The 14,342-nt window shown below is 36.8% G+C and overlaps 4 protein-coding genes across 4 annotated transcripts; all 4 read right to left on the bottom strand.

The window, feature by feature from the left end:
* Positions 1-1,833: 1,833 nt before the first annotated feature.
* Positions 1,834-2,385, bottom strand: LOC18588204 (putative invertase inhibitor). Its single transcript, XM_007012446.2, has one exon. The coding sequence runs from the start codon at positions 2,383-2,385 to the stop codon at positions 1,834-1,836; it is 552 nt and encodes a 183-aa protein (XP_007012508.2).
* A 1,392-nt stretch (positions 2,386-3,777) lies between these two features.
* Positions 3,778-5,784, bottom strand: LOC18588203 (pectinesterase 3-like). The gene is made up of 2 exons (XM_018127091.2): positions 4,682-5,784; positions 3,778-4,569 (listed from the first exon to the last, which is right to left on the bottom strand). The coding sequence occupies exons 1-2, from the start codon at positions 5,778-5,780 to the stop codon at positions 3,887-3,889; spliced, it is 1,782 nt and encodes a 593-aa protein (XP_017982580.2). The 5' UTR covers positions 5,781-5,784; the 3' UTR covers positions 3,778-3,886.
* A 1,048-nt stretch (positions 5,785-6,832) lies between these two features.
* LOC18588202 (Plant invertase/pectin methylesterase inhibitor superfamily) lies at positions 6,833-9,297 on the bottom strand. Its single transcript, XM_007012444.3, has 3 exons — positions 8,372-9,297; positions 8,003-8,163; positions 6,833-7,608 (listed from the first exon to the last, which is right to left on the bottom strand). Exons 1-3 carry the CDS (start codon positions 9,295-9,297, stop codon positions 6,917-6,919), a joined length of 1,779 nt encoding a protein of 592 aa, XP_007012506.3. The 3' UTR covers positions 6,833-6,916.
* Positions 9,298-11,091: 1,794 nt separating this feature from the next.
* LOC18588201 (Plant invertase/pectin methylesterase inhibitor superfamily) lies at positions 11,092-13,296 on the bottom strand. The gene is made up of 2 exons (XM_007012443.3): positions 12,232-13,296; positions 11,092-12,058 (listed from the first exon to the last, which is right to left on the bottom strand). Exons 1-2 carry the CDS (start codon positions 13,148-13,150, stop codon positions 11,370-11,372), a joined length of 1,608 nt encoding a protein of 535 aa, XP_007012505.3. The 5' UTR covers positions 13,151-13,296; the 3' UTR covers positions 11,092-11,369.
* Positions 13,297-14,342: the final 1,046 nt, after the last annotated feature.

Here is a 14,342-nt window from a genome sequence, read left to right as displayed (position 1 = left end):
CATTTGTTGTGAACTACAATTATATATTTTGTAATTTGTGGTTTGTTGTAAAACAAATACTATAATTGAAGGCGGAGGGAAGGGGCTAGTAGGGACCTCGCTCACAAAATTTCAAAAATTTATATTATTTCCTTTATTTTGTTTTAAAATTCTATTTTTATTTTTTAAAAATTTTATAATTTTGTTCTTTTAAATATTAAATATTTCATTTTTATCCTCTCAAACTTAAAATCTTGACTCTATCACTAACTGTAATATAATTTAATTAGGCACATTATAAAAAAAATACTCTCTCCCTCTCATACCAAAAGCTACCTAAAAGTAATCCATTTTTTTAGTGCAAATAATCACTTATTAATCACTTTAGGAATAAGTTAATAGTATAGATTAAGGATAAGATTGTTTCCGATCCATCTTTTCTGACTTCAATGAGATCACTGTAATTGGATAATGATTCTTTAGACATGTTTTCCTATTGGTTGTGCTAGGAAAAGTGAAAAAAAGGTTACGACTTATATCACCAAGGCCCAAGCCTTTCTTTCTTTCCATTTCTTTTTCCACAACAGATAATGAGAGGGAATTTCCCTCTATCTTTTCCGTTCTTGTTTTTTTTATTGATATAATATTTTAAAAATATTATTAAATTATTTAAAAATTTTAAATAAATATTTATCTTTTATAAAAAATATCAAGTGATTATATAATCATGTTACATTAATATGTCACATCATCATCAATTTTAATTTATGAACATATCACATAATTTTTAATAATAAATAAAATCTTAAATCAAAATAAAAATATAAAATTTAATTAAATCACATAAAAATAAAAATTTATTTAAATAATTCAAAAAGTTTTCTTATTTTTTTCTTTACTGTTTTTGGTAACTGTTTCCAGGAGCTTCCATTTCTAACTCAAAATTACTAAAATTTCTATTTGACATTTTTGCGGTTGTATATAAATATCACAGATTTTACATCAATAAAAAATTGAATAAGTCTTAGATATATAAATATAGACCTTTCGTCACCTATAAGGTATGTTTTTTAAGTTGAGAATGTGAACCCGTAATTTATAGACTTACTTAAATTCTATTTTCATAGTTTAAGATTGTACGAAGTTGGACTTTAAGTTTCGACTTGTGACATTTGATATCATAGCAAACCCAGATCTTTACTGATTTGAGATCCCCATGAAAGATATAAAGATCGAAGCAGATTCGGACTAATATAAGAGTACCTCTCTTTTATGGATAAATAGTTAATCCCTCTTCTTTATGAATAAAGAGTCAATGAATCGGTAAAATAGAGTAAGATGTCATAAATTTCACATCACTAAAAGATGAGATAGACCTTAAATATATAAACATAGACTTTTCACTTTCAAGCATGTTTTTTGAATTAAAAACATGAATTCATAATTTATAGGCTTATTTAAGCTTAAAGCTTAAAATTGGATGAAGTTAGGCTTAAGTTTCAGCTTGTGATAATAAATACTATTCAATTATAATATATATTACGATTTTAATTATTTTTTATTGGATTAACCGATGGCAATCAAGATTTATTAATCTAAACTTAAACAAAGAAAGGAATGATACAGTACTACATAATAAATTCTACTGCCGTCCTTCCAGCTGTGAAATCTGCCCCTTGGTACAATGTGCTTCATGAATTTTCAAGAAGAAAAGAAGAAAAAGCTGCTTTTTCAACATCAAACTTCTAATTCATGATGACTGACTACTTGATTAGAAACAAAACGGTAGTGGCCTAGAAAAGCAGCCACGAAAATGGCCTGACAATCAATCAGTGGGAATAGCCGATGTCACAATCAACTTAAAAGAGTGGTTATTGCCAGGAAATTACTACATAACTTGTAGAAATACTGGTTCCTCTGTGTCAGGGGGGGCTCATTTCCCGGCATCTCTCCGAAACCACCCTCACATGTATCAGAATCCGTCATTGCAGCAGCCACCAATGTGTTCACTGTGGTGTAAGACTTAGTCCTTAGAGCTTGTGCGGACTCTTGTAGATTATCAACAGCGTCGGAGTATTCTTCCATGCAATCACTTAGGCATCTAGATGCAAATGGGGTGTAATTACCAGGACTAAACTTCAAAGAATTAATGTGGGATAGTGTTTCCATTCCATATGCTATACTTACATTTAACGCAATGTCAGCCAACCCTCTAATATCTGATTTTTCACTCTGAGGATCTGATTTTAGAGTTGATACGCATACTTCATAGAATTGCGTGTGACTGCAAGCATTGGAAACCAAGTCTTTGCCTTGTAGCCTCGAAGATGTGGCCAGAGTGGCAGAAGAAATAATTAGCAACATAAAAAGAGATGAGACATCATCGAGAAAGAAACACGAAGACATTCTTTGTGGATGTGGTATTGAAGAAAACTTTGCTACATGACTGGTTTTTATCACGGAGCATTGGGATGGTGATACATCAAAAAACAAAGTGCTGAGGCTCACAAATCGAGACCCTTAATTCGATTTTTTGTTTTTGATTTTGTTTTCAAATGGAATCTCATCTTCTATTTGTCCGTCATTCAAGTGAAGACAGAGATCTCTGCGTTTTCGTTAATTGTAATTTTGTTGGCTATTCGTGTTTAGCTGGTAACACTCTTTCCAGCTTAGAAATGTTAAGAGCCAACGTCGGCGACGTGCATAAACTAAGCCATGGAAGTCGTATAATCAAATGTTTGAGGATTAAGAGTCAAGGTCGGTAGTACAAAAGACAAACTTTGCTGAGAAACACTAGGTTAAGGCCTGCAAAGCAATCTACATTCAGGAAAGTACAATCCAAGAACATGCTGCTACCTGGATGCTTTGACTATCCAGTGGAAAAGATACCATTTAATTGCGTTTGTATTATCTTTGATATATACGTGGGTGCATCTCGCGCGATTGTCAGACATCTTTCTTGATCAGTGTTTGCAAAGCGTTCATCAATTCATCATCAGCCGAGTTAGATGTGGCCTGTATATTGAAATTTGACGAGAAAATCCTTCTTAATTCCTTATTTGAAAGCAGAGCGGAAGCTGATTGAGTGTTTTTATATTGAGATTACCTGAAGCAACATGTTGTTCATGTTTAAAGCACTGAATGACCCATCAAAGATTTGTGTTAAATAATTAAATGATCCCTAATTTAGAGCAAAGCATACCTTTTAAAAGCTGTAAATGGGATGCATTAGAGGGGTTGATGCACGTCCTCGAATTCAAATCTTCTGTCTTCATTTTTTATTTCAACTCTCATAAATTGTTAATTGTCTTTTTTTTTTTATTACTAATTAATACATATTTAAAATTTTTACCCTTTTGCTCTTTCATATTTTTTCCCTATTTCTCTTTTCACAACTTAATACTGGCATTTTTTTAGTAATTGGTCAGCTATACCTACTCAAGGCTATGGGATTCATTGTAAAAAACTTATCTGATGGGGTGAATGGAAGACAGCTTTCTACTGCTCTACACTTAATACCAATTGGATATTTCAGTAATTCAGTTGCATTCCCATGTATAGTTTGGATCAACAGTGTAATTGGTCAATCCAATGGTTATCCTTTGATGATAATGTATTCCTAAATCAATGGTCAATTGTTGAATACTTCAAAGAAACAACAGGGACTTTTGTGTCATTGTGTGTTGTGGTTCTTGTTTGTTATCCAAAATATTCACCTTGACATGGATCAAATGATATTTGAATAAAACAACAATTAGTAGCACGTTGGTCTTTTTTTTTTTTAATCTTTTTCTTATTTATTTGTAACAAGTTATCTTTTTTTTTTGAATAAATAAAATTTAATTTTTGAAAAAGTATATTTTTCTGCAATTGAACTTGCCCTTTTTGCACATTATTTTCATCTTCCTCATTCTAAACTTGATTCATAAATTATATTGGCCTTTGGCAACCACTGCCTTCCCCGGATAAAAGGCTCCACCGTAAATCTTGTTGCTTCTTCGTTGGTGAGATTGGGCCTAACACCGGGCCAATTAATTCGTTGACCGGTTCGTGATCCAGGCCCTATATTTTGATACTCGGCGTAGAATATTGTGTTAGGAGGATCAACTCCCTGTGTCCATTGGGTCCATCCTGCTGGGTCCACGAATTCTCCAATGTATGACTGCATGAATATCGTGGTGGCATAATCCTTCCAAGGTCTACCAAGGTACGTTGTAGCCGTCAGATTGTCGAAAGGAGTAATATTGCACCGTTGGATCGAAATTCCCGTGTTCTGATTTGGGTCAGTTTTGCTTTGGGCTGTGATCGTGTTGAACTGGTCAGGCCCGGGCTGCCTTGGTTGAATGCTGCAATTTTGCAGAACCACAGCCGCGTTTCCAAAAATGAAATCAATGGTTCCAGCGATATGGCAGTCACGGTAAAATTGGCGATTGGCATGTGTATAGAGAGTGTCTTGGTATGCATCAAAGTAGCAGCGGTAGAATACAGATTGGTCTGAAGACGAACGCAATGCAACAGCTTGCTCTTTCACTGGGCCGGCAATGTTTCTGAAGCCCATGTCTCTTGCTATGAATCCCCTCCCAGCAGCAACTGCATGTATCGTGAAAATAATCAGCCAAAATGAAAGTTAAATTAATCTAAGAGGAACCCATCAATCTGCTAAAGGTGAAAATAAGTAATGACAATTTACATTTTCACTTACTGAAGGTGCCAGAGGAGAATGTTGGGGTTCCGTCCACCTTGTTCAAGCTGCCAGAGACGATTGTCTTGTACATGCCATCTCCATAAACCATTACATTCCAGCAGTCCTTATCAATTTTCACATTCTCTAAATATACTCCTTCCTTTATATAGATAACAAACCTGGATTTGTTCTTCTTGGGAATTGATTCCACTGCTTCACTTATTGTCCTAAAGTCTCCACTACCATCTTGAGCCACGGTTAGATCAGGTCTAGGGTTTTCCTCCTGAAGCAATCTCCTCTCCCCGCTATGAACCCATCCTGGAAAATCGGAATCAGATTCGTGGCCATGGTGGTTGTCAAGTTTTAGCAACCTCCGATGAACAGAAACTTGGAAATGATGCAGGATGGTCATCAAGTTGGACGCAATCGCCAGGCTGTTACTGCTGAACTCAGTGGAGTTCCGCATAGCATATTCCACCTCTTGGGGTATAAATGTGTGGTTTGCTGCCTCAATCAGGCCATCCAAACATGTTTCCTGATTCGTGATTGCGCTGCTGAGCCACGTCCTAATGTCGTTAATCTTGGCCTTTAAAAGCACAATTTTCTCTGCTTGTCCAACTTGCATGGATGCTATGGAGTCATTGATATACTCTACTGCGTCCTTGAAAAGGGTTTCACAATTGTCCAACGCTCCACGCACCAGGGGATCACTAGTCACATTAGAAGAAATGATCTTCTGTGGCAAAGACGAGAGCCTTATCAATTCATCGCGCGCAACTTGCATGGACAGCGTGAAGATTTTTCCAGGGCTTGGACTTGGGTCAGTATCATTTGAGGAGCTCCTGAGGGAAGCTATGCTTGAATCGCAAGAGTCAGGATACCGAGTCATAATACATATTGCATCGATGTTCTCGGCTGTGTAATTTGCTGGATTCTCTTGAGATTTTGAGCTTTTTACAGGAAAGAGTATTCCTAAGACTGCACCAATTACGATGGCTATCAAGATGATGGTGGAGAGTGTGATGATGATCATCCGCTTGCGGGTCTTTTTTCGATATGCCTGTTCTTCGAGTTCATCTGCCTTGCTATAGCTCTTGAAGGATTTCGTTGAATCCATATGGTTGTTCTTGTTGTATTGCACATGCTACAAGAAGCTTAAGAATATATATGAACGGCTGGAAAGAAGATACTGATTCTTGATTACCCATTTTTGATGAATTTTCAATTTCTTTTAAAAAATAAAAAATTAAGTTAACGAGGGTTGACTATGTTTAGCTCACTAACCATGGCCATCGAGATTGTTGGCTCGTTTGAAACGGCTGTTGATGTACAATTTTCATGTGGTTTAAGTTCAAAATACTTGGTCCCTGGTTAGTAGTGTTGACAAATCAACATTTGGCTACAACCCGGTCAATTTCAACTATAAATTTTTTTATTGGTATGGAAATTCTTCTTTCTATTGTCTAACTCTAAAGCGTGTAGCCAGAAGGAACTTGTAGAGAAACTAACACTGATAACTTGATGGTTTATGGATGAAGTTGGTGGTTTCACTTGTTGTTTTCAAACAATACTGAAAGGCATTTATCTCAAGTTACAAGAATCTTCCATTTGTCCAAGAACTAGGAAAGTTTCAAAACGTAAACAAACCTCTTCTTGAAAGGGCTGGCCGGCAGCCACGCGGTTTACTGTCTTATTATTTATTTCTTGAACTACCACAAATAGAAACATTAATTATCTTGAACCAGCTTGCGTTCCCTTGTTGCCCATGGTGTTTATAAGGAGCAAGCTTGCTTTGTTGCAGTTAATCTATTTGAGGAAATGGATCCTTGTCTCTGAAAATCATTGCATTTCGTGTTGCAGTTGTATGTGGACAAATATATGAAACATGGATTATTATTATTATGACTAGGATCAGTTTGAAAAGATTAACAATCTCTTGAAAAATACAAAAAGAAAAAAAGAAGAAGCTGTCCTTAGACTTTAGGTAGACTTTTCTGGGGAAATAAGCAAGAGAAAGCGTCTGATAATACATTGTCTTTTTCTATTTCGTTATTGGTGCTAAGCATTCTGATACACAATATCATAGCAGATTAATTAATTTTTCTTTAGTTTAAGATTATGAAAAGGAAAAAATTCAATAAAATATCATTCACGCACAAATTTTCCAACTCAGAAAAAAAGATCTCTTCCTGCATTAAATTTCTGTTTACTAGTCTTGTTTCTTGAGATAACTAAATGACGAGAAATGAATCCTTAATTACCCAGCCCCATACGAACTGGAGCGCCTGTTGCCTTGATCCATGTCCCTTGTAAGAAAGTTTCTACGGTAAATTTCATGGCCTCATCCTTGTTAATAACCTTGCGGCCTGGCCACTTGACCCTGGCATCAGTTTTGGCACCAGGTCCGTTGTTGTTGTACTCTGCATAGTAAAGGGTATTAAGTGCAAAGTTGCCTTCCCATTCTAGCCATCCAGCAGGGTCAATCAAATCCTCGATCAGTGATTCCATTACGATAGTCCTGGAGTATTCCTTCCAGGGCCTGCCAAGGTAACTCTTGAATTGGCTCTTGAAGGAAGTGAATGAATCATCTGGCAAAATTTTACAGTTTTGTAGGACGATTCCTGTTGTTTCAAATTTGTCCTTCCGGCCCTGGGCTGTAACAATGTTCTTTTGGTTGTCCATGGGCTTCCTAACGTAAATCAAGCAGTTCTGGAACACAGCAGCTGCGTCACCGAAGATGAAATCGATGGTGCCAGCGACCACACAGCTTCTATAGAACTGGCGATGAGTTTGTACGTAAAGGGTGTCCTGGTATCCTTCAAAGCGACAATTAAGGAAAATTGCCCGATCAGCATCAACTCTCGCAGCAACTGCTTGATGCTTCTCGGGGCCAGCAGTGTTTCTGAATCCCATGGCTTTTGCCAAAAACCCATCTCCGGAAGCCACTGGAACAAAAAAAAATGTCAAATTACATTTCAGCTACACATCGGCATGTCCTTTATTTGAAACTTGAGATTGGAATGAAACAGGAGCCATATACTCTAAAGGTTTTACCATTTAATTTCTTTGTTGATTTCTAAACTTTTTACCGATTAGGACTAGAGCTAAACTCATTTTACTCTTCACTTTTCATTTCCTTTAATAATTTCAGATGACTTAAAATTGATAAGTTCTCTGAATTACGAGGTGAGGCTTGCCTCTAGCCCTCTACTGGAAAACACTAGCAAACAAACAAATCAATTTTAGAAATTAGAAAATCATCCCTTTCAATTTGAGGAAGATTCATCTCAAACTGCATGCTATACCATATAAGTCATAGGCAGAAATTAATCAACATACCAAAAGTTGCTGTCAGGTAAGTGGGAACTCCATCAACATAATTTTTGTTCCCAGTGACAATGGTCTTCTGGGATCCATCACCATAAATAGTAAGGTTTACCATTTTCTTTGTTACAAGTACAGTCTCCTCGTATATTCCTGCCTTGACATATATCACATACCTGCATTTTGAAAGTGGAGAAATAGCTTGTCTCAATAAATATGTTCATCCAGAAAAGGATCAAGTATACTGGAAAATTATATTATGAAAATTAATGGAAATTAATGATGAGATCAAAAGGATTTTTTCAACGATGGATCATTAAATTCATATTAACAAATCGTATTCAATATATCCAACAAATCAAGATTATAACTAAAGAAGCATACCTTCCATCATATTTTTGGGGCATGGCAGCAAGTGCTTCAGAAATTGTTGAGAAATTTCCGCTACCATCTTTTGCCACAGTTACATTTGGTGTCGGCTTCTCAACATCAGCACCCTTCAACAACCTGCGTTCGTCATGGTTCAACCAGTTAGGAAGTCCATCCTTGTCCACTGAAGGAGAGGTGGATTCTAAAAGGTGGCGACTGGCTGCTGGCATCTCCATTGCTGATGAAACGTATGAAGACAATTGTCTAGCCATGGCAAGGGAATTGCTGGTGAGCTCCTGGCTTGAGTTCAGGGTACTCTTGATATCAGTCTTCAACTTTCCATCAGCGAAGCTATCAATGCAAGTTTCTTGGTAAGACATTACCGCACTTAGCCAATTGTTCAATTCACCACTGGATAAGAGCTTCCCTGTATCTTTGTCCCCTACTTTATTGATAGCTGTCGCTAATTCTTCCTTGGCATTGGCCATGACTTCTTTACAAACATTAAAGGCTTGTTTCTCCCCTGGGGAGTTGAATTGGAATGAGCTGGCTTTGGTAAAGGCCTTGTCAAGCTCATCAGCAGTTGCTGAGATTGAAGACTTGAGAAGATCTTTGGGTTGAGCCGTATTTGGGTGCTCTTTCACTGCCTTCTTAAGGGTGCTCTCGCATGATTCCTTGTAAGAGGTACCATTGCAAATAGTATTTATGAGCTTTTCTGACCGTGACACCTGCTTTGTAGATGGAGCTTGGTGTGCCTTGTTGTTGGCAGAAGTCCCTTGTTGTTCTTCATTCTTAGTTGAGACAATTACAAAGATTCCGGCCGCAACTAGACCAATGACGACACAGGTTGTTACCACGGCAATGCCAACCCTCTTTCTGAATTTCCGTTGTCTCTCAAGCCTGCGGCGTTCTTGTATTAGGTCAAAATCTTGGAAAACCATTGTTAAAGTGGCTTGAGGCAGAGGTCTCTCTGCCTTAGGTTCAAGCTAAGGCAGAGAGTGAAATCAAGAAATCCAATGAGAATATATATATTCCTGCGCTTCCTTCCTCTTCCAGGTTGCTCTTTGGATTTGAGGTTCAAATCTTAATGCCATGCAATTTACAAAGGGAATCTGGACAGGAGAGCTTTCAGGCATTCTATTTAAAAGTTAGTTATATTTACAAAAACGAATGATAGAGATTTTAACTCTCTCCCAACCGCATTTCCCGCGAATTCTTGTCCATATAGCTTTCAAATTTTTACCGTTGAACTCAAAATGCTTATAACCGTGTGTAAATTTTGCAGCTAAATTAGTCCAGTTGTTAAAGGCTAATTAGCTGACTTAGGCGTTGCTAAACTTGGGCAAACCCTGCTTTTCTTTGTGGTTCTGATCAACCTATAACTAACTTGAGATTTTTGTTACAAAGGGTATTCAGTGATTTCATTACTCTGGTCGCCTCTTACGAACAACACCAAAGATTAATTACAGACCTCAATAGCAGTATTAATTATTTCCCAGCCTTTTGTTTTTGTCTCTATATGTAGACGATTATAGATCTTAGGATTTATGTCAGAATGCATAAAGAACGTGATGTATTGCAGAATAACAATTGGGAGGAGGGGGATATATATCGGGTTATTTACTTGAATGTACACGTGTCTTGTTTCTTCGAAAAAAAGTGTCATTGGCTTTGAAATGACCTGTCCCTTTGAAAATTCGAAAAACAAATGTGTTGTTTGCTTTACAACGTGGTAATAGATGGTCTGTCTTTCATGGTTTCTATGAGTTACTTTCGCTTTGGAAGGTGAATATCCATAACAATCCATGAAAGGCCTCGTTATCAGAAAACCAAAAATTCAGATGTTCGTTTTGGGCTGGGTTTGGCGTAAATTCTAGGCTTTGTCTCTCCATCTAAAAATTTTTACTACTAGTACCATTTTATTATTTATAAATTTTTTATAATTAATATAATATTTATTAAAATTCATCAAATATTTTAAATATAATTTTAAATTTTAATTTATTTTTTATGAATTATTTTTAATTTATTAATGTAATTTTCATTGATAATTTACATCAAATTAATTTAAAATTTGTTTTAATCAATATTTAACAAGTAAGATTATCTAATAAATATGATTTAAATATTTGGATACGGATTCAAGCAACAATTTAAATATTTAATCAAATATTACCGGAACTGTGGCCTAATGGGCTTCATTGAGTCCAAACTGGAACTCGGTTTGAAGCTTTTTATCGCCTTTTTGGGGCTCTCAAGTCCCAAAAAAATAAATGATGAAGCGGGGTCAATCAAGCATGGAGAGCGACGGTTATCTTGTGATAGAAAATAGGATGTCGCCTCCGTCGAAGGAAGCAGCAACGCGTGCAGCAAAGAAACATGTTGCGTCCATTTAGGTGTTAAAAAGGACAGCTCGTAGACTTGGAACTTCAAAAGTTCAAGACCACTTGTTAGACCGAAACAAACTTAGAACAGGGAAAAGATTTCGAGGCCTTGGGTCCGGAAATCACCAACTCCCCACCAATGTTTTCCCTGGTTGGAATTATTATCAGCTTTTAGTCAAGAAAAGCATCTCACCGACAGATATTCATTTATAATCATATTTTCGAGGAAATTCTTTCGATATTTTTACATAAATTTGAAAGATAGAAAAATGACAGCCAGTACGTATGTTTGGTTCATCAATATGTTTACTAGCAGCCAATGAAGAAATTTAATGCTGAGCCAAAATAATGTACAGTTCAAAACATTCACCAGAATGACTTTAACCAAATCGCCTTGGGCAATTCTGCTTGGCAGTTTGCACTTTTTACAGTTCTATATTACAATTTAAACTTTGAAAACTACAACCTACCATCAGACAAGAGTCGAGATCCATGTGGGCTGACCTGTAAAGTAAAACTTCTCTCATATCTTAATTATCTTTCACGACCTTCTTATAGGCCACTCGGCTAAAGTCTCATTACAGTATTAGAAATAGACTAGAAAGACCAAGATGGTAGTTATATTTTGGTCAAATCCCATCATCATATGGGAATGAAGTAGAATCCAGCCAGGCTTCACCAGTAATGAACTCTGAGACTGTAAAATTATAGGCGCTATCATAATCCATTATGTGATAGCCAGGCCAAGTAACTCGATTATCCGTTCCTGAACCTGGTCCATAATTATTGTACTCTCCATAATAAAGGGTGTCTAAACCTTGATCACCTGACCACTTTGTCCATCCAGTAGGATCGATAAAATCATCAATGTAGGATTCAAGATAAACTGTTGTCGAGTACAGCCGCCACGGCCTCCCAAGGTAGCTTTTAACACTGGTTGAATTCCCATGCAGTTCGTCTGTGGCAAGAACTGAACAATTCTGTATCGAAATTCCAGTGTTCTCATCTGGGGAGTCTCGAGATTGAGCAGTAATTACTGTGAACTGACCTCGCATTGGCATTCTGGAGATTATGTTACATGCCTGGAAGACCACAGCAGCATTCCCAAATATGTAATCTATGGTACCATATATGTCACATTCACGGTAAAATTGTCGAAAGGAGTGGGCATATAATGTATCCTGGTAACCATCGATTGTGCATCTGTACAGTGCAGCGAAGTCTGCGTTTACTCTTAATGCAACTGCTTGGTGCTTCTCTGGCCCTGCGCTGTTCTCGATGGTTATGTCCCGAGCCAAAAAGCCTTCACCAGATACCGCTGCAACATGAAGTTACTAAACAATGAGTTAAGTTATAACGATGAGTCATAATTTCAAATATATTCCCTTCCCAATGATGCATTCCATACAAAACAAAAGTTTTTTTTTTCCAAAAAATGTTACTACTATTTATCTAATAATTTCACCAAGAGCTAGGAGTTTGGGGCATTACCAACAGTTGCAGATCTGAAAGTGGTCCAGCCATCAAACACACTTCTGTTACCAGTGATGAAAGTGACATCACTTCCATCTCCAAGCAGAACAATGTTGGTTTTGTAGCTTGGAATTTCCACATTCTCTTCATAAATCCCTTCTCTAACATTGACAATTATTCTGTCATTACTATTATTTGGAGCAAATTTTATAGCATCACTGATGGTACTGAAATTTCCTGTTCCATCGGCAGCTACAGTAAGCACTTCAGTCGGGTCGTATTCATCATCAGTGCTGTGCAAAATCCGGCGAGCTTTTCTTGACAACCAGCTTGGAAATCCCAGGAGGCGACGATTTCGATGGCCTTTTTTAGAACCTGACTTAGGAAGCATTGAAAGAGAGTTACTGACATGCTTGTAAGTACTAATCAAAGATTTCACCAGAATAGGTTTCAATGGACCGGAAGCAGAATCTAGTCCTTCCAAACATGTATTCTTGTTTGTGAGAGCTGCACTGAGATAAGCTCTTGCATCAGCTAGCTTCCGTGAATCTCCTGATCGGATTCTTGATACTGACTTTTGCAAGGAAGATAGTGTGATTTGGTGGAGGTCCTTGCAGTCTTTCATTGTTCCTCTTTGTTTTTCAACAATATTTGCTCTCCCACCATTAGAGAATAGATTGGTTAGCTTTCCAGCTTCAGATAAGGCACTCTGGAGAGTTTGGAGTAGGTAGCTAAGTATGTTGGGACTGATATTTATCGAAATGGAAAGCTTCAATGAATCAAAGCAAGCATCTGGGTATGGTGTGGTTTCGCAAAAACTTCGTATGGAAGAGAGATTGGAGTTCAGAGAAGTTGTAGAAGAAGTGTTGAGAGCAAATGTTGAAGAGAAGAAAATGGTGAAGAGGAGAACAGACAATTTTGGATTGGAGGAAGCCATTGAAAACTGCTGCAGAAGCTAAGAGGAATTTTCTTTATTTTATAGGCCTAGGAGATGAGATAAGGCTAAGGGGAATTGCTCATTGTTTTAACATAATGTCTTTGGGAACATAAGTTGCATGGATTTTTGTTTGGATTAACGTCTGTGATACTGTAATAACAATACAATATTAATCAGTTACGGTGGATTTTGAAGAGAATATGGTAGTGGAAAGTCTAAATTATGTAGCAGAGAATACGCGGAACTGAGATTGATGGCCACTTGTCTAGTGTCCTGGCTCCTGGGGCACTGAACTTTGCCGGTCTTACTATTCCTTTGTTTTTTTCCTTGCTACTCTCTTTTTTTCACAGGAAATTTGAGACAAAGAGACAAACTCATGGATATTTCAAATTTGCCAATTTGGATTGAGGGAGAAAGGAGCTGCATCAGGCCATGGACATTGTTTATATTTTCTTCACGCGTTTTACAACAATTTTCATTTAGATTGATGGGCTAATTAATGAGAAAACAAGTAGAGAAGATGGTCATGTTGGAGGGTATTCGGGCATGAATAAATACAAACAAAGAACGAGGTAAGGGCTTTCGTATGGGTACCCATTTTTCTTCCGCAGCATGCCAATGATTCAGTGCTTTTTCTCTATTTCCCATAAACAAGAGACAAACCAAAAAAAAAAATCCTCATTTTCCACGTATCAAGATTCAAATTAACTCAAACTCTCAAATTTAGAACTTTGAATTCTGCCTCTTTTTTTTTTTTTTTCTCTTTTCCCTTTAATTATAACGTAGTAAAGGTTAGCAAGTTGACGGTTGTCTTGTGTGTGGCGATTCACGGGATAAAGTCAAATATTGTATTTAACTTTTGTCCCTGCACATTAAATAATTTTCACATGCTTACATCCTTGATCAACAATTTTTAGCCTTCTTTCTTGTTAGAGGCATTTGTTTTCTGTATCTGACCACCCGATTGACTTGCAAGCTTCTTAACATAATTATTTAAACTTCATTTGATTTATATTTTTATTGTTAAAAGTAATAAAAATTAAAAATTAGATTTTTCTAAATGAAGAAAAAAATAATTATTTTTGAGGAAATCCATAGTAAACTCATGCATTATACACAGTCCGTCTAACTTGTACTCTTTAAGATGGAACCCACCCACCAAACACATCACAACTCTCCTCCTCTAAGATAC

The sequence above is a fragment of the Theobroma cacao genome, chromosome 9 (genome assembly GCF_053813885.1).
Source record: "Theobroma cacao isolate CCN51 chromosome 9, ASM5381388v1, whole genome shotgun sequence".
Lineage (NCBI taxonomy): Eukaryota > Viridiplantae > Streptophyta > Magnoliopsida > Malvales > Malvaceae > Theobroma > Theobroma cacao.
This window is presented reverse-complemented; position numbering and strand designations above follow the sequence as displayed.

Coding starts and splice junctions, on each gene's coding strand:
- LOC18588203 (XM_018127091.2), bottom strand. CDS start 5,780: ATGGATTCAACGAAATCCTTCAAGAGCTATAGCAAGGCAGATGAACTC. Junction 4,570..4,681: donor ATTCTCCTCTGGCACCTTCA/GTAAGTGAAAAT, acceptor CGATACATGCAG/TTGCTGCTGGGAGGGGATTC.
- LOC18588204 (XM_007012446.2), bottom strand. CDS start 2,385: ATGTCTTCGTGTTTCTTTCTCGATGATGTCTCATCTCTTTTTATGTTG.
- LOC18588201 (XM_007012443.3), bottom strand. CDS start 13,150: ATGGCTTCCTCCAATCCAAAATTGTCTGTTCTCCTCTTCACCATTTTC. Junction 12,059..12,231: donor TTTCAGATCTGCAACTGTTG/GTAATGCCCCAA, acceptor TTCATGTTGCAG/CGGTATCTGGTGAAGGCTTT.
- LOC18588202 (XM_007012444.3), bottom strand. CDS start 9,297: ATGGTTTTCCAAGATTTTGACCTAATACAAGAACGCCGCAGGCTTGAG. Junction 8,164..8,371: donor CCCCAAAAATATGATGGAAG/GTATGCTTCTTT, acceptor TTCAAAATGCAG/GTATGTGATATATGTCAAGG. Junction 7,609..8,002: donor TTACCTGACAGCAACTTTTG/GTATGTTGATTA, acceptor TTTTTGTTCCAG/TGGCTTCCGGAGATGGGTTT.